Genomic DNA, 19,963 nt, shown 5'->3' with positions numbered 1-19,963 from the left:
GTTAATGTTTTAGCTGGTTGGTTAAAATGGTTAAATGTTTAGTATAGAATTAGATTTATTATACAGTGCTAAAACACAATGGTGCAGGGTAAAACCAAAATTAATATTCTGTATCCCTGATGCAAGTTTAACATCTATCACTATTAGATTTAGTCTGTATTGTTAACTTTATTACTGCAATGTTCTTGCCAACAACTACAAAAGCTGTTTCCACATGCTATGCATTCTCAGGCAAGGTTCTTAAATAGGCACAAAAATATTGAAAACATAGTCCTTTTTGATGTATGTCAAGAGGTGGACGCCACACTCAGTATAATGTTGGCAATGAAGTTTACATATGGACTGGTGTCATAGAGATATGCGTTATGGTTGGAGCTAGCTACAATGGTCTTATTGCTTAGGCCATGTCTGAATTGGCAGTTAAGCTATGGCTACAACTATTGCTAAGGATGTCATATACTTCAAATGATATACCTATAACAATTTGGCTCATTTCTGACCAGACTGCTTATTTGTACTGAATACTTTTATTCATAACAGGGTTAAATTAAAAACTGGACCCGATTTTCCTCGTGGACTTTGGTGTAGTCCATATGCAAATTGCAATATTTTTCTGTATGTACTTTTTTTTAAATGTACCTTCTAGTTGGAATAACTTTGTTCCAAATGGAAGAGCTTGCAACTCTAAATGGAATAAGTCTTTTTCAACACGGACTAAACCTGGTTCATACTTCCTGCAAATGCGATTGCGACTCGGATTTTGTTGTCAAAAATTTGCAACGAATAATTCACATCAGTTGACTAAGCTTGTGCTCAACTCCTGCAAATCATTCGCTGCGAAAAAAGGCAAGTGACGTCAAAATTAACTTCGCTTTCGCATTCGTATGAACCGGCATTTAGTCTACTTCTATCCATATAGAATCTCTCATTCCTCATAGAATGTGCCACTTTTCCCAGAAGGAATATGTTAAGATCCATACAGACTACTTTGTACTTATGTAATACCTGGTTCCGATAGCAGTGATGACATGGAACTTCCTGATGAAAGCATGGAGAGAGCACGCCGCTTACGTGTCATGATTGGTGAGTGAACTGGATATGGGCAGGGGTCAAGGGTCAGGGTGGGTTTCCGTCACACAGCACACAAGGAATGAACATTAGTTAAGAAAATGTTAAGGGTTGCTAAATGGGGAGTGCATTCAATTAATAAAAAGGGGGGGGAGAATAGACCCTATTCACAATGCGCAGCGCACATACACGTGCGTATTGTGTGTCAAAACATGCACAAAAGGAATGGACTCCCCAAAAAGGCAGAAAACGGTATCAGCGCATTATTCCAAGTGCGTAAAAACATGTGCCATCCTTTTTTTGAACGCTTTTGACACACAAAATAGCGGACAGGAGATGCGCGTGTATGTGCAATGCATGTTGTAAACAGGGTCTATAAAGAAAATCATTGTTCTCTGATCCCCAACAACTATGTTAGCAGCATTGTCAAAAATGTCTGCTCAGAACTATTAGGTCCTAACTACCTTTGTATTGTTAATTTTCTTTTAATTGTGCTTTGGTTGTTATTTTATTAGTGAACAACTTCTTCCTCCAAACACACACACACAAGACACACAGTCATCATAACATGCATTAAATATTTAAATCAGTGACACCTCTAGAGTCTATGGCCATTTTTCGAAGTGACGGCTTCGGCTTTGGATTTGGCTCGGGCTACCTTGGCCCCGCCGGTTGTTTTGACATCTTTGCGCATACACGCTTTCGTCTTCAGATGAGAGACTCAAGATGAGAGCCTCAAGCTGAATCCAAAGCCGAAACCGTGGTTTCGAAAAGGGCCTATTTTAGATACGGACTGTGCAAGTCTCACACGTATTCAAAATTCCGGGACCATGATCCTAACCATATTGAAACTCTGTTTCCTCAAATGTTTGTTTCTGCCTTTTGCAACTTTATAACTTTTTGATATTTGTGGTGCTTTTTTAAACTTGTGTGAGCAATATAATTTCGTCTTTTTGGAGAGTCATGAAGTTTTTATGTCTTATATCTCAATTATGGCTATGAAAATTATACCATTTTGTTGGAAAAGTGAAATGTGGACATGAAATATAAAAAAAAAGTAAAATAAATCATTTCACAAATCAACAAGGAAACCCTGTTAAGTTACTTGTTAATATTTAAGACTTTTGGCCAACTGATGTTCATGTTTTCATTAAACATATGAAATGGTCGCACAAAGCTGAGCATGATTGGTGGATGAGTGGGGTTTAAAAAAATGTCCCAAGTTTCAATTGTGCTTCAATATCAGTATTAAAAAATTTGTTACAGTTCATAAAATCTAAATTGTATTTATAACAAAATGCTATGGACATTTTAATTTTCAAGAAATTTTGATAAATAGAATTTAAAAAATTGATTTTATCCACAAATATAGTCTTGGTTTGAGTTGTTTTCAAGCTATCAATAATACGGAAGAGACTTTCACAGTCATTTAATAATGCAGAACAAAAATTATAGTTGTAATAATTTTTCTGATGCTAACAACTCCAATGGATATTAATTTTGGTTTTACCCATACACCGATGTATGTTAGCACTGTATACTCAGTACTTTCCCGAGTCCTGTGAAAAATATCACAGGCATATCCCATCCGAGTAATATGCCTGTGATATTTTTCACAGGACTCGGGAAAGTACTGAGTATACAGTGCTAACACACATCGCTGTATGGGTAAAAACCAAAATTAATATTCTTTATCCCCGATGCAAATTTATCATCTATTAAACTCCAATGGATGGTTTTAACACAGCAAACAATGACAGCCCCGGATTTCACGAAACTCATCGCAAGTAGCGACGCATCGTAGGGTTTGCGATGCGTCGCAGACCTATAAGACACTACGCGGCTGCGACGAGTTCGCAACTTACGACGTGTTACCGGTCGCAACTTGCACTTGCGACGCGTCGCAGAGCTTCGTGAAATCGGGGGCAGCTCAAATCAAAATATTCCTTCAACTGTCAGCCAAAAAAATCAGTCAGTTCATAAAAATACTACAATGTTAAGAGTACATACCTAGACGTCGTTCAGTGGATGACTTCCCTTCCTTAAGATCCTTCGGCACCTCTGCTATCAAGTCTCGAAGGGCTTTCACCCACGCCTCCTTCATGTACTTTGTCTTACCCTAAAGAAACAAACAGAATAAAATGTTTCTTGGCGGGCTAAGAGTGGTTAAATTGACCATATACTCAAATTTGGCTTCCATTTTAAGGGTTTTGATACCTCTTGTAGATCAGGTCTTGTAAGCCATGACACAAATCTCTACTCACTGTGAATGGAAATGTACATGTATGTTATATAATTTACCAGTAGGAGTTTCAACTTAAATTGGTTGTCATGTTTTTGAGAGAAAAAAAGATCACAGAGCAATGTTTTCAGGAGAGTTGCATAAATCGGTTGTTCATGCTAAATAATTGTTGTCTCGCTGAAACAAAAAATTATTTAAATGAAATTGTTCTACTAATTTCTTGAAAACTGCAGCACCCCATCAAGTTATATTTTAAGGGCGGAATTCTATCATCATTATCTTTAAACCGTGTTAGTTTAATGTAAATCCGTGGGTTTTTGTGTTTTGTTTAGTACAAAAAGTACCCAAACCTTTTAAAACATGCCAACAAAATTTAGCAACAATTTCTGCAGACTAGGAGGGGGAGCTCATATTCACTTGGATGAAACCTTTACCTGAAGTGTTAATGTGGACGATCTTCTTTGGGAGATCTCAAACCGTCTCTCATCAGCCATGTCCTCAGAGACAATCAGACTGCCAACCTGGGAGAAATAATCAAGAGTTAATAAGATGATTAGTAAGAGTCTTGGGTCTGTGAGTGGAACCCCGAGAACCTTCTTAGATTGTGTTTGCTGCTTTAATAAAACTAATAATGTGTATTTATTATGTGTTTTTTCCTGTTTTCTTAGCAAGTTGACAATGTATCCAGCTTTCACGGGTGACTTTTCTTGTCCCTTGCTTTAAAAATTTGGCCTCAATATATGTAAACTAACATTACACTGACAAAACAAATCCTTTATAAATGAATCTCAATTTTCTTACTGGTATTTTTTATTATTATGTCCCTGGAGAGAGCACAATATAATTTTAATAAACTATTATTATTATTATCCCAATTTTGAAAGCCAAATCAGTGTTCTCATGCAGGCATGATATTGGGTCTTTGGAAAAAAAGTAGGACAATTTTATTGGCTGACCTACATGAACATATGGGTTAGGCTTTAATAGACTTCTCAGGGAATTTAATCACAGTTTTCCTGATTTTTCCAAGGGCAAAACTAAATCGGAAATCAGACGATAAGTACAAAGAATGTCACGTCTGCTTCTGGAGTCGTTTTATTACTTACGATAAGATGACTCTTGTAGACGTAGCCCACCACATCTCCTTTCAGTTCCTTCCTTGGTTTAGTGAACATCAAGACATCCTTAAAGAGGAAGAGGTATCGCTCCTTGCCTCGTCCCTTGGGCTTCCCTGACCATGCCGAGAAGAAATCCTGACGGTATAGCTTGCCGAGTTCAGTTGCGTCACGCTGAATTAGGAAATAAGAGCGACTCTCAATTATTATTATTATTATTATTATTATTATTATGCATTAAGGTACGCTACTCATAGTATAACTATATCACAGCGTTTACAACAGTAATGAGCAATATATCAACAAATCATTAAACATTATACAAACAAAACGGCAATAATAAATCAATTAGGAAAGATGTATGTTTTGAGGATCTTCTTAAACTCATGCACTGATGGAGCAGATTTAATTAAGGAGGGAAGTTCAAGGAGGGAAGTTTGGTCTCATGGGAAAAAGTTAGCCGAGATGGATCTGCATTAGAGTGGAGCTTTGTACGCAACGGTCAATACAACTCAAGACACTCATTAAAATACTCTGGTGCCGGATTATGAAATAATTGTTATACAAATAAAAGAATCTTAAACACAATCCTCTGTGTAATTGGTAACAAGTGAAGTGATCTTAGAAGATCTGTATGGCATCATATAAGGTGCTAAATAATTGGGTCTCAGAATTCATCACTGCAATAACCTATCTTTCTGAAAGTTTGTATATACTCAGCGCCTTGAGTACCTTGTTTGGTAGATACGTGCGCTATATAAGACTTCAATATTATTATTATTATTATTATGAAGTTTATTTTATGCTATCTATTATTATTATTATTATTATTATTATTATTATTATTATTATTATTATCATGACGACTCTCAACAACATATCAAAGTTAACCTGTTAACCTTTCATTCTAAAGTATATTAAAATTTAATGCTCAATGAGATTTTAATACCCTTTTGAGAAATCACAGGCCTGATAATAAGCACTTACCTGGAAGCCTTCAATGAGTCTCAGATGCATTAAATCATTCGCTCTCTTTGGAACTTCAATCATCACATTTAACGCAAACTGCAAGACAAATAAATAACTGTTGTTATTAGGCTCTTGAAATGTAACCAGCGAAACTTGGGTAAATTTTCTTGGTATTCTGTTCTTCTTTGTTTATTCTTTGGGACCCTCCTTTCGACTTTGCGAATAAGCCACCTACATGTAACTGATGTTTGAGCTGGGGAAAGACAAAGGAATTTCAAAAGATTGAAGATAAGAATTATAGATACCTGTATCAGAGAATACAATTTGAATAATATAAGTAGCCACTGATTGAAGGAAGGAAGGTACAAATTCCCCATCCCCCAACAAAAAAGACATAAAATATTAACATCAAATAACTATGAACATTAATGTTTTTCCAATATTGCTGCTATTTACCATTCTTCATTAAAGGCAGTGGACACTATTGGTAATTACTCAAAATAATTATTATCATCAAAACCTTTCTTGATTACGAGTAATGGGGAGAGGTTGATAGTATAAAACATTGTGAGAAACAGCTCCCTCTAAAGTGACATAGTTTTTGAGAAAGAAGTAATTTTCCACGAATTTGATTTTGAGACCTCAGATTTAGAATTTGAGGTCTCGAAATCAAACATCTGAAACAAGTAGTTCGTGCGACAAGGGTGCCTTTTTTCTTTCATTAATATCTCCCAACTTCGACGACCGATTGAGCTAAAATTTTCACGAATTGTTATTTTATGCATATGTTGAGATACATCAACTGTGAAGACTAGTCTTTGACAATTACCAATAGTGTCCAGTTTCTTTAAGAAGAATTTTTTTTAGAGGGAAAATCAGAAAAATTTTCTTTTATCAAACTTGTCTTCCTCGTCTCTGCCCATCTTCCTACCTCAAGTTCACTGCAATCCTCCTTGGCTCTGGATGTGTACTTGACAATCTCCTTAAGGAGTAGTTGATACTTGGTGATCCTCTGTACTGGCTTGATGAGGTAGTCACCTAGACCTAATTGGCCTGGACCAGTACCACCGCCATATTGCTGTCAATAGGCAAAGAAATATCATCAATAAATCATCTTCATAAACAAAAACCTTCAGTATAAATTTCAATATTATAAAACACCCAAGCAGATCCTTGCCATTTGATTGGAGGATGGTCCGTCACGTGATAGCAAGCAAACATACCATTGCACGCTACGTCATTCACCAAGCATTTTCCATTCCATTCATCGTTCATTTGTCGTTTCATCCGATTTGTTCTATGCGCAGTGCCATACCACATAACTGCTTGCACGTGTCTTTGATAATGCAGCAGTAGTTACTGCAGGGCACATAACGGCACCCGCGGGCCTCAAAATAAAGATCTACTTGGATGTTGTAGCAAACAAATAATGAATGTTTTTCATTTGTGCAATATAATATTGAGAAAAATTTCATTTGCTGAAAGATGGAATAACATTCATTATTTGTGAATCATCCACTGTGGTTATCTTCATTTTTATTCCTGTTGTTACAATAAAATTTACTCTCAATACACTAAGCATCTTCAAGCTTGTGGGTTTTAAATATGGGACTTACCAGAAAGAAGGCTTTTGCCGCTGGAGTGAGCACATTGTCTGCTTTGGGTTTGTTCTTGCAGTACTGGACGTGTAGGTTAATGAAGGTAGATTGCTGTAAAGTAGAAATACAAATATCATCAATACTTAAAGTGTCTGGGTACTTTTTGTATGACACAAAACACAAACGTCCACAGATTTACATTAAACTTACACAGTTTGAAGATAATGTTGGTAGAAAGCTTCCCTTAAAACATTACTTTTATTGATTTCTAATCACATGGGGATTTCTAATCACATGGGGCACTTCGGACAAAATAATTAACCTCTATTACCATTGGTGAAACAAGTAGGCTTTCAGATAAAACTTCCAAAATGTATAAAGTATGACCCTGGTTCAGGTTGGTGTAGTGGTGTCTTGCCTCGCCTATCATCTCTGGTTCGAATCCCACTTGGGGCACTATGATTGGGTTTGCAGTCCCTTCTTGACTGCGTGGGTTTTCCCTGGAATAATTCTCTGGGATTTTCCTCCATTATCTAAAACTGAAATTTCTTCATTGCTTTTTTCTCTCATTTGGCTCAATTATTAGAGCACCAAGAATATCCAAATTCCAAACTTTCTGAAGGCTATCTACTCACCCACTTGATGAATGCCCTGGCTATGCTGTTGGCGTCGTTTTCACACTCCTCCAACTCATGATGGAACTGACTGTTAAAAGCAAGAGTACATGCAAATAGACTGTTATCATTTGCCACCATTGTTGTCATGTTTCTTAACTTCAGTTCTTTTTATATCAAAACGGAACCCTAACTATTTTTACCTTACAGACCCAGTTTGGCTTTATTGATTTGAATGTGGTAGTATCAAAATGGCTGCCATTGCAACTAAAAGTTAATAGTGAATCAATAATGATTCCAACACAATAGGGATCAGACGGAATTTCACGGATCTGCTTAACGCCGAATTTAACAATTACGTTTGCCATTCTTTGCTCACAGGGCAAGCGCCGAATTTCTGCGCTAGCTGTGTAAGCGAAGAATGCCAAGAAGCGTGGAGTATGCACGTGCAATCGCCAATTTTTTGCTTAATGTTACCAGAGCTATGAAATGGGCCCTGGTTTCTTGGTGAGAACAAGTCTTACCTGTTATGAAACTCATAGATCTCTTTGATGTTGCCGAAGATGTCATCTTTCTTGCCCCTGAGAGCAGCGGGAACGTTGGGGTGCTCAATGGGAGGGATGAAACGGGTCGTCACGTATCGAAGATCCTTCACAAAGTCTCGCTCTGTGTCTAGGAGTTCTTTGAGTACAAACCTGAAGTGTTGAACAAGTACAAAACAAGCCCACCACTCTTTAAAACCCAACTGTATGTTTTGTTTGATTCTGAAGATTGTACTTGTAAACTAAATGTGCTTTAAACGCGCCTTGTCGTGTCCGCGCCTTGTCGTGTCCGCGCCTTGTCGTGTCCGCGCCTTGTCGTGTCCGCGCCTTGTCGTGTCCGAGCCGTCTAGCGGACCTCATCAAAGAGAGGATAACACTCCAAACCAAATGGATTAGGCGCAACTTAACATAACATTTCATTAGGTTCATCCCATGACAAGATCGACGTCTGAAAACTAGACGGTCCAGAGTCGTTCCAAACAACTGCAACAGTTGATCTTTCGACTTCTAGCGCATCCAGTCCCTCCTAACTGTTACAGACGCTAAACTTTTCATGTACTTCAGAATTTGATTTGGCGCAATTCTATAGCTCCTGTCTGAAATGGGTATAATATTCTTAACCTACTCACCCTCTCTTCAGCATGGCCTCTTTCTCTTTACTCCCGACCTCCCTCTGCTCTTCCTCCTCGGTGCTGATATCCTCAAAGTCATCTCGGAGACTCCTGGAGCCTCGTCTCGCGCCGTAGTGACCGCTACACACAAAGGGAGTCAGGTAACTTGCTGGTACCCATCCGACACTGCAAGGGCTGCTCTCGGCTCTCACCAGCCAATTGAGGGCGCTGTTTGAGTCCAGCACCTCAAAGACTTGGTTCTCTGCCATGGGGATGAAACCTTTCTGTTCAGCCGAGGGGGTGTAGGAGGCGACCGCCATGTAGAGGTCGTAACACTGATTGGGGGAAAGGGGATTAAATGGAGTCAGGGAAGGATGCAAAATGTAAGAGGAACAAGTTTTGTCAATTATACTGACCTCAAATCTTTACAGAAACTGGATCTTGTTAACGGTGCAGACAATACATATGGTGGGTTTAATTTTGTTAAAATTTCAGTATTTGCCTCTGTTTAAGTTTGTTCTACATCATTATGTTATGCTGTCCTGCCAGGGAAATTGAGAAAACCGGTGACGATTAATTTGCCTAAAAAGTGAACTTGTTTAGATGTCTCTGTTTACATATTCTGGTGCTGTCAGTGTCCCAGCAAATGTGGCTTGGCACACAGCTCCACAACAAATCCTGACTTTGTACAAAGATTTCTGTTATAAATGAATCAGTTATCAGTTTTTGTAAGCTCATTCACTTTTATATCATAAACTACTCAAAATACCCTAAATGGGTTAAAGCAGTTTATAAGGAAACAGTTCAGTATGATACTTCATTAGACTGGACAAAATATTTTTAAAAATGTTTTTCGATCAGCAGATTTAATTTTTGTTAACTCTCTTGGGAAATATCCATTTTTAAATACTGTTTGAGAGAAAAAATTCTCTCAAAGATGTTTTAACTTGGCAAATTTACTAAAGTACTAAACCCTAAAAACTACAATATTATTCAGTGACATTGTTCACAGTTTGGCTGTGTGATAATTTTGTTAGAGTCTTAAGAATTTGAATAAGTGGTTACCCTAGAAAAAAATGAAGTATCATACATTTTTAGAGGTGTATTGAGAGAAATTTTAAAATAAAGTGAAATATACCTGTGTAGCCTCGGCATCTGAAAACTGCTTGCAAGATGTGTGATGATTGGGTGGTATGGTACAGGAGTGCAAGGTTAGAAAATGCAACAGAAAAAAACAGAGGTTAGAGTACATTGAATGGCGATTAATATTTTTTAAAGTGATTACAAGTATGATTACGTCTGCTCAGAACTATAAGGTCCTTAAGTGCAATTTCATATACGTAGTAATCAAATTTTCTTTAAAAATAAATGTGTATAAAGTAGAGGAGAAGAAAAAAGTTCAAAATAAAATAATGAAGGTTTTACTAAAAGTAACAATGCTTCTTTTTGCCAAACAAATACTTTGAAGACCACACTTGTTCAATAAACTTCATTTACCAGGAGCTTCAAAATATGCAATAAGCATTTTTACGAAATCCATAGATATTGCACCCTGGGACCTTATAGTTCTGACCAGACGATAAGTGCATTTTCCATGTTGGGCTGTTTCCTAACGAGTGGCTGTGGCTATGGCTAGATCACTACATGTGTTGAGGCATAGAATGCCCTTAGCAACACCCTTAGAAACAGCCGTAGCTGCAATCACTCATTGGGACACAGCCTTCCTTAAGCCCGGTTCATACTTACTGCAAATGGGATACAAATTTAAATGCCACAAATTCGCAACAGTCTAAATGTGCTGAACTCCTGCAAAACATTTGTTGACATCAAAATTCGATTTGCAGGTGTATGAACCAGGCTTTAAAGGTAGGGTCTTAGATTGGTTTCTGTCAATATTTATAAGCCTAATTATCAATAAAGATACAATAAAAGTCACCAGTGAAAGTGCAAGTTTTTTTTTACCAATTTATGACCCTACATTTAATAATTCAGGGGTTTCTTTGTATACATGTAGCGTGGGTTTTGAATTGGTTCAAGTGTTAGATGCACAAAGAAACCCCATCCCTATTTATTCTTAATACTTATTCTTAAAAGGACACAAACTGTTTTGAACATTAGTTGAACATAATGAGATATGCTAGTATCAAATGTGTTACTGACAGAGTGGACATATTTTGTAAGGACTAAGGCCCAATTTCATAAAGCCTGCAATCACAAAACTTGCTAAGCATTTCTAAGAAGAAACAGGTAACCAGCCAAAATTGCATAGAGATGACATTGCAACTGGTTTCTAAGTCATTTTTTGCTTTGCTTAAGAAGACGATCGCGCATACTGTTCGAAATGTTGAGTTGAAACCTTAGGTTCTTTTCAGAACCGTCTCAACTCAATGAGAGATTATCATTACATGGTGTTACCGCAAACCTTACTAGCATAATTGTTCCACCATGTAAAGTTTCAAATCCTACTATGCTAAGAATTTTTTTTTGATCAACAGCTTCATGAATTTGAGCCCTGGGCAAGCTTCATGGCAAGCTGCCATGAAATTGGGACCTGATAAGGAATAACAGTTTTTGTTACTAATGTCTGTAGATTGGTACATGTAGTAGAGGTTAGATATAAGGAAAATACAAACTTATTTCTTACATCGTCAATTATTCTTCCTTCTTCTAACTCGGAGAGCTGTCCGTCTTTAGAGGTATGTCTGTTCAGTTTCTGTTGTCCTCTGGAACGCTTCTCGATGCCTGTTTTGACAAACACAAAAGCCCAAATTAGGGGGGGGGGTTCAGACACTACATACAAATTTAAAAGGTGTGAACAATTTTGCTTAAATTTTGGAAGTAAAATGTTGGAAAATACTTCTTTCGGGGAGGGAGGTGACCCTCAAAAGTAGCAGTCTCTGTACGACCTGAAAAATGTTGAAAACTTCAGATGGCCCGAAGTAGCTGTTTAAAAGTTGTCTTGTGTTAGTGTTAGTTAAAATTTTGACTCACTTTGTTTGGCGACAAAGTTATAGACAATCTTTCTGTCCTCTCTCTCAGATGATGATGCGCTCCGTTTTAACAGTGTACATGGGATATAACCAATCTAGGGTAGAAACAGAACACACGGTATCAAGAACACTATCGCTCATGGGCTACAGAAAATGGAGCAGGGTCAAATTTCATAAAGCCCGTAAGCACAAAAACTTGCTTAGCACCAACAAAAATTGCTTAGCAAAAATAGGTGACCAGCTAGAACACCCTACAGTAACCAATGCTGTAACTAGTACCATGGTCATTTCTTGCTTAGCCAAGACATTTGCTTAGCAGAATGTTCTGCTTTATGAAATTGGGCCAAGAACTGGTGGTTCCATCATTGAAAATAATGAGGACGTGAACCACAGTAATAAGAGAAGAAAACACCCAAGTCCGGGTTCATTACTTTTAACCCAAGAAATCTTTTAGCTTGAAACAATGTCCATGAACATTGTGACTTGGCTTCCAATTCACCAACAGATCTGCTTCAAAATTACCTTCTTGCGTATAAAGTTGTTTATAATTTGGCCCTAGTATATCTTCAAGATCCCTTCCTTCATCTTCATAATCATCAGCCTTTGCTCTTCTTCAATCGCTCATTTCCAGCTTTCCCCGGGACCCCGCACCGTGACACGCTATCGCAATCATGCTTTCTCATTCATAGCACCAACACTTTGAAACAAGCTACCCACCCACATTTGAGCGGCACCTTCATTAGACACTTTTAAAATGCACTTTAAACCCATCTGTTTTATCAATCTGATTAGCTTGGTTATAGGGCTAAGAATAAATCTTATTATTTTTTATTATCATTGTTTCTATGGATGACTGACCATGTTGGCATTGGTCTTGTGTCTGACCAGCCACTTGTCTTTCCTCCTGCCGTCCAGCAGCTCTACCTGCTCTCCTCTCTTGACGGACATCCTGCCACTAGAATCACTGTAGTCTGACTCCAGGGTGAAGCTCTTCAGTAAATCCTGAAAGATTCAATGCAGTGAAAAAAAATAGTCATTCCTTGAAACAATCATTCAGCTTTCTCTACAGCTAGCTAGTGACATAATTGTAAGTAGGATTTGAAACTTTGCATGGTGTAAATACGATATAGAAAGGTTTGGAGAAGAGAAAAAAAAGAAAGAAAGAAAACAGTGTCTTAGCCAGGAATTTGGGAAGTGGGAGTGCAAACTGAAAAAGTGGGAGTGCAACCTAAAATCACTAGAAAAATAGAAACGTGTGCGTAGCCCACAATACGAGCGCGCACCGCCAAGTCTGTCTCACCCCCGCCCCCCCCCCCCCCCCCCCCCCCCCTCCCCCTCTTAAGGGCCCTGGAAGCTCTGGCTACTGTATGTGCTCTCTGGTGGTTTGATGCATTTCTGGTTTCTGTGACAAGTAAACTATTTTGATTTAATTTTTGTATTGCTTTGAACTTGAAAATGAGAGCCTTTAAAGCACAGATATTGTAAAGGTGATCGACGTCTGCTATTTAACTCTATGAAATGTTTCTGGGTCAATATTAGGCCAGTTCAAAGCAGTTACTTGGACCATGGAGCTGTGTTTGGACCCATTTAGCATGAAATGATTCAAAAGAGATCAAATCATGCAGTACAAGTTTGCTGTCAACAACATATTTTTTGCCAAGTGTTACTCTTGATACAAAGTTTTGCTTAAAGACTAAAAAAAAAATGAAGAGGTAATGAAGAAGAAATTAAGAGTTATCATTTACTAGTGTTAGTTTTGTTTCCATTCTTGTCCATTCGATTTCAGAACTATAGGCCTAAGGTCAAGAAGCTGATAATAGTTTTTGTATTTATTTTTAACAAATCAATTAGTTAATGTAAAATAACGATTCACACAAGTACTTGCAACCATCAATATGCCAAGAGTGATTTACATGTACCATAATTGTTTGCTTAATTTAAACTGACTGATCATGGTAATTAATATTTTCCTTAGTATGTGTTAAGGTTTCATAATGTTTAAGTCTTCCAGTCTGTGGAGAATAAAGAACAAACAGTTACGAAAGACAGTGCCATTTAAGTAGTTCCACTGGGCAAAAAAACGTACCATGCATTGAAAAATAAATTTAGGAGGTCTACAGCAAAACCGACTTGAGATTTGAAAAGAAATATGAACCAATTTTGATCCTTTTGAGCGGAAAATAAACATTGTTTTGTCAACTGCATTAACACCCATGAGATGTAAACATTGAAATCCAAAAAAGTCTCGATGTTTCAAACAAACTCTACAACGAACAAACGATGTGCCCTTGAATTTCTAGAAGGAAAAAAGATCGTCATGTTTGCCGCCGTCGAGTTGGGAAAAACTGCGGAACCAATCTACAAAGCAACTGCAGAATGTATGCGGTAAAAGGTGCACTGCACCGCGTGTCACACAGTTACTGATACTGACGCCATAGTAGAAAAATCCAGAGCGCGATGGTTTGTAGGATCGTGGAGATGAGATTGGTACCTAAAATAATTGGAACGAAAACGCGTGTGAATTCGCCTCTATCATACCACGCGTGCATGGAGTTCATGCTGCGTGCTGATGACGGTCGATGACGTGTAATTTGCACGTGCGTTGTGTAATGTGTGTTTTGTGCGTTGTGTTTTGTTTAGTCGCAATGTGGTCAGGGTTTTCGAGGCAACTTCGAGTGATTGTTTTATGGTTGCGTCGTTGAAATTTTGATTCAAAAAGCAGGAAATCTGGTAAAGCCAAATCTAATCTTACTCACTGCTGTTTTAAACTGTTTAACAACAACAAAATAATAAAAGAAGTTCAGTAATTTTCACTGAAATTATTTAACAGCACGGCTTCACCCAAGCCGTGCATCAAATTTTTGCCCGTGTTTTCAGCCCAACTGACCGTGCTAACACGGCGTGCACGGCTCGCTAGCTAACACGTTGAAAGAAAAAAAAAAAAAGGTTTTCCTCCAGAAGACAATCAGAGCATACTGATCGAAACCTTGAGTTGAAACCAACGGTTCTTTTCAGAACCACCCCAACTCATTAGAGATAGTCATTACATGGTGTTACCACAAACCTTTTTATGACATATTTGTAGATACAATGATTAGTATGATGCCTTATCACCATAGAAGTTTTCAATTCAATTAAGTTCAACAACATTTATTTCCATTTCTCAAAATATGTGTACAAGTATCATACAAAACGATGATTTACAATAAAACAGATTACACTAATGAGAAGTGAAACAACTCAACATGACATGAGAGAAAAATCAATCGAATGGTCCTCATTGGGATTTGAACCCAAGAACCGTGAGACTCCGGGCAGATGTTCTACCAACTTAGCTGTGAGGCACAGTAGTATACCCTAAGAAACACAAGTTGAAAACTGAATGGTAATTTGATACCTCCTCAATCTGTGACGATTCCCCAAAGCTCTGTTCGTCTTCTTTCTCCTTAACGAGTCTAGAGACGATACTCTTGTCATTCTCATCACCATTGTCGCCTTCATTTCCATTTAATACTGGACAAGAACAAAATACCAAGACATGTTTTAAAAAATAAAATAAAATTCTCTTTGTAAAGAAATATCTAAGATTTAAAACAAATTTTTCACTCTTCTCATGTACTTAAAGGAACACGTTGCCTTGGATCGGACGAGTTGGTCAAAACAAAAGCGTTTGTAACCGTTTTTTATAAAATGCAAATGGTTGGAAAGATGTTTTAAAAGTAGAATACAATGATCCACACAAGTTTGCCTCGAAATTGCGTGGTTTTCCTTCTACTGTGCGAACTAACATGGTCGGCCATTTATGGGAGTCAAAATTTTGACCCCCATAAATGGCCGACGTGTTAGTCGACAAGGTAAAAGGAAAACCACGCAATTTCGAGGCATGTTTGTGTGGATCATTGTATTCTACTTTTACAACATCTTTCTACCCATATGCATTTTATAAAAAACGGTTACAAACGCTTTTCAAAGACCAACTCGACCGATCCAAGGCAACGTGTTCCTTTAAAGGTATTTTACAAGATTGGTAAAGATAAAAAGCATCATTGTTTAATTTTAGAACGATAGCTGAACAACTATGAAATTCATACTAGAATCGTTTTTTCTGTTTTATATACCAGAATACCTAAAAAATGCAGTTCAGCTGATTTCAGTTGTTACAATCAAAATTAAGGATTCATGTGTTTGCATGCTGAAAACTGTGCTACATGTAGGTTTGACAATATTTTCACCAGACTCCTGGCTCAAGCCCAAATTTTCACCGGTTCATTATTTCATGTATATGGTTGATTCACACAAAACATGAACACTGTCTGTGACTATTTTGTCAGCTCTACCTACATGTATCCTGCTTAATATTTCTCTCCAAAGTCAAGTCATAATCGATAAAACTGTATGTGAATGGTAAACCAGTAGCAGTCATACCAGTAAAAACATTGCATTGTTTAAACAGTCAGTCTGCTGGCACCTAGCATTCACATAAGTCTCTCATGTAATTACTTTTTTAATTGGATTTTGATTAAGTTGCATACTTCACTATAATTAAAACATTAAGGTTAACTCAGGTCAGGCAGCAACCGCCCCTTTTAAACCAACGACCTTTGTATTGCCAGAGTAGATGTCTAGTGGGTAAGACATCTGCTTTGGCCACACAATGGTCGTGGGTTTGAATCCCACCTGAGTGATTAGCCTTCAAGGGCGCCTATGGCAGCCAGCGACATCTACCTATATGAACATGGGGCACAGCAAGAGATGAAAAGGGCCCGGATAAAACTCTTGTAGCATATAGGAGAGAACCAACGCACAAATCTATTCACATACATGTAGGCCTTAGCCCCGTATCCAACCAGGGTCACATGGGGGCAAAGCACTTTATGCACTAGCCACCCATGCCAATAGTATAATGAAATAAGTTTCAACTCACGTTCTACGATCAAGAAGGCAATGCAAGCCTTGACCCCTAATCTGTTCTCCGCCCGACACATATATTTCCCATCATCTTCCTGCCGGACTCTTGAAATGCATAACCTCCAGACGTTGGTGTTTTCAACTCGTCTACACTTTGTATGACTGGTATCTTTGAGTTCCGATGAATCGTGATACCACCTAACCTTAGGTTCAGGGTCCCCCGTCACACACACTTCAAATTGCACGGACTCTCCCTCCAGAATTTCAGTGGTCTTCAGGGCCTTGATGAACTTGGGGGCGCCCTCCGTGTCGCTCTCGTCCGACGTCGAGTTACCCGTGGAGCTGGGCTCGACGGACGTCGTACTATCCCGACTCGTGTTCTTCCGGAATGCCCTGCGGTGACGAATGATCTCAATGTTACTTTCTGGGCGGCTTCGTTTCTGAATGCTAAACGGCACGGCCTTATCGGAGTTGTTGGAGTTGGACCGACTGACGTCTGGCGAGGATTCGTCGGCCCAGTTTGCGTTACTGTCCAAGCGGATGGCTTCTAGGACTCTGGATGAGGCCTCACGAATGTCCTCCTCCCCGCTCTGACTCAAGGTGCTGTCCTCTTCGGCATTGAGAAGGATCGTCGGGAGAATGTCTTTGGAATTGGTCTTGACAATAAAGACATCATCGTCCAGGGCAGTAGGGGAGGATGCTGAGAGACCATGTGAGGAGCTCTGAGATTCCTTGGCCTCGACGGTGTCTTCGTCCTCATCACAATCAGCAGATTCGGGTTCGTCCACGAGACCTGTTGAGGTAAATGCCAACAATGCATCAGTAGCGGGTTCACATTTTTTTTACAAAGACACTGATTTCATGAACAGCGATATAGTTTTTGCTGATATTATACATTGAACTATTTAAACATTTTGGGACCCTTTTGATCTCGCAGCATTCAAGTGACATCTAGGTTGACTATGGTTAAGTCTAGTCTTTAATCTGAACTTGCATCATTGCTCTCAGAAGTGTGTGCATGCTCAAAAGTTTGTAAACAATGGAGAAAACCAGGTATTTCTGCTGCCACATGGCATTTTTTTCACACTCTGCTCACAAAGAGCTGAATGATCAGTTTATAAATCGACATGAAATTATTATTCTGTTTTGGGTTTTCTGATCTTATTCATCTCATAAAGACACCACCCCATTTCAGAGCAAATATTATTTTAGTTTAAAACGCGCCTTTCATCAATGTTTATAAGGCTCAACATGATTCCGACCTCGGTCGACTAGAGAGAGAGAGAGAGCGAGAGAAACAAATTTTATACTGGCTCACTGAATGTGTCTGCAATTTGATGGTTCGAAAAAAAGTAGGAGTATTGAGTCTATTTTATACAAATGAGGGCTACAAACCTGCAACAGCAATGACAGCACTTGTGCTAGTTGAGCCCAGCGAGTTTTCTGCGACACACGTGTACACCCCACCGTCTTGAGCTTTAATGTTCCTGGTAATGAGCGCCCAAGTGTCCTCACCGTCAAACTTGAGCTGGAGATTCTTGCCATTCTGGAGCTCCGTGCCGTCTTTGTACCACAGGACCTCAGGGACAGGGTGACCTCTTGCTTGCACTTCCAGTCTCATGGCATCGCCCTTGAGAATAAACGTGTCTTGGAGTTGGGTGAGAAGTTCAGGAGGAGAGTCTTGACTCTGCGAGTCTTTAGCCGGCAGCTCTTCAGGGGGAAACTCTGTATGAGGAGAGCCTTCGGGTGAACCAGCAACCGGACTTGGGCTGTGTGGCTGGCTGTGACACTCCAGGAGTGTAAATTTTTGGGCCTTGTCGACGGGCGAGGTGGCTTTAGAGCTTTGCTCAGAGTTTCCATCTACGGCTGTCTCCGGGAGGGCATCGAGGATTTCATCCAAGGTAAAGATTTTGTCTTGGGGGCCACGGAAGAGGCAAGTTCGTGGCGACATTGAATGCGACGAGTCTACTGGTGGTTTTAAGCGTGGTGACTCTGGCGAATGACTTAGGTCTAGTTGTTCAGATCTGTCAAGTCCATTCTTACAATCAAGGGAGTTTGTTTCCTGCAAAGAAGCAGTCGTTGTAAAGCTGAAAGGTTCAAGGTCCACTGAAAGGTTGAGGTCCATGTCTTCTTGGGCAACCTCTTCATCTGAGGTCTTGTTAAAATCATCTTTGGCAGAGTGCTTAGTTTTGGGTGCAAAACCATTTGTTAATGGCAAGTCCGCTTGGAGTTGTGGGGCAACCGGTAGGCTATCTGTTTCCCTCATCATTTGCTCAGCAATTGCACCTGCTACGGTTTGCGCGGCCATGTGTTTGATAAAGTCATCCTCTGTGTCACTGTCCACGAGACTGCTGTCCACATTCTCAGACTGGTGAAGGCTGCCGTCTGATTCCGACACATTAGCTCTGAAGGCATTGATCTGCTCCTGTAGAGCATCGTCCACTTCCTTATCGAAAGATGTCATTTCTAGAACCGAGTTCACAATATTCAAACAGGCGTCGGCCTTATCAGATAATGCCATAACCCGCTCCAAACCATCGTCAAAGTCGTCGTCGAGATCCGACGAGAAACTGCTGCGATACTTCTTCTGAGGTTTACTCCTGTGGGTCGGCGTTTTCGTTCGGCCGTAACTATCCTCCGAGGAATCCGATTCCTGCTTCAGGCCGAAGTTGAGTTGGTTTCCGTCACCTCCTGACCTCTTACTGCGGTTGCTCTTGCGGCTTTTGCGGTGGTCTTTATGTTTCCGTGGTGTCGCATAATGTTGCTTCTCCCTCCGCCTGATCACAGCATCCTCTCCGTTGCCGCTACTGCTGCTGCTGGAGCTGTCTGAATAGTCCACAGAACCAAGAGTTCGGTGTCCGGCTTTCCTGCCGCCCTTATCAGGAGCAACGACAGGACTTACTTTCGGACGACCCTCAAGAATCTCCTTACGTACAAACGTTGTCTTGTTCAACTCGACTGGCTGTGGCTTGTCGTTTGGAGTATTTTCAACTTTTGGTGTCGAAGAGAATGGACGTGAGCTGATTGAATCTGTTCCGTCATTTGCGTTTGCCTCCTCCTCTGCAGAAAAATCAAGAACGAAAACCATACCAAATAATTGTTAGTTTTCTCACGATCTGAGCACTTTAAAAAAAGAATTGTTTTCCAATAAAAACTGTGGATTAAATTTCTTTTTGGAGTAGCATTGATTCTTAGAAGAACTGGAGCTGAGAAACATGTAATAGCATCTTGATTATTATTAGTGCTTTGTCTATCTTAACTATTTCCATCTAAATGAGCATCAACACTGCTCAAATTGTCTTGATT

The 19,963-nt window shown here is 39.3% G+C and overlaps 1 protein-coding gene across 2 annotated transcripts in view; it reads right to left on the bottom strand.

Annotated features, from left to right (window-relative positions):
* Positions 1-19,963, bottom strand: part of LOC139940152 (uncharacterized) — a 71,849-nt gene that overhangs the window by 17,801 nt on the left and 34,085 nt on the right. The window contains exons 10-26 of one of the 2 annotated variants that reach the window (XM_071936438.1): positions 18,053-19,717; positions 16,674-17,450; positions 15,147-15,262; positions 12,608-12,751; positions 11,751-11,844; positions 11,404-11,501; positions 9,898-9,921; positions 8,778-9,094; positions 8,131-8,301; positions 7,628-7,697; positions 7,011-7,103; positions 6,326-6,472; positions 5,413-5,490; positions 4,417-4,599; positions 3,745-3,831; positions 3,079-3,187; positions 1,006-1,092 (exon numbers count right to left, since the gene is read on the bottom strand). In XM_071936438.1, coding sequence (XP_071792539.1) covers positions 1,006-1,092; positions 3,079-3,187; positions 3,745-3,831; positions 4,417-4,599; positions 5,413-5,490; positions 6,326-6,472; positions 7,011-7,103; positions 7,628-7,697; positions 8,131-8,301; positions 8,778-9,094; positions 9,898-9,921; positions 11,404-11,501; positions 11,751-11,844; positions 12,608-12,751; positions 15,147-15,262; positions 16,674-17,450; positions 18,053-19,717 — 4,260 coding nt within the window. The remainder of the gene's footprint in view (positions 1-1,005; positions 1,093-3,078; positions 3,188-3,744; positions 3,832-4,416; positions 4,600-5,412; positions 5,491-6,325; positions 6,473-7,010; positions 7,104-7,627; positions 7,698-8,130; positions 8,302-8,777; positions 9,095-9,897; positions 9,922-11,403; positions 11,502-11,750; positions 11,845-12,607; positions 12,752-15,146; positions 15,263-16,673; positions 17,451-18,052; positions 19,718-19,963) is intronic. The other variant, XM_071936439.1, reaches the window with a different exon arrangement.

The sequence above is a fragment of the Asterias amurensis genome, chromosome 7, assembly GCF_032118995.1.
Source record: "Asterias amurensis chromosome 7, ASM3211899v1".
Taxonomy (NCBI): Eukaryota; Metazoa; Echinodermata; class Asteroidea; order Forcipulatida; family Asteriidae; genus Asterias; species Asterias amurensis.
The sequence above is the reverse complement of the archived record's forward strand: the minus strand, read 5'-3'. Positions and strand labels throughout refer to the sequence as shown.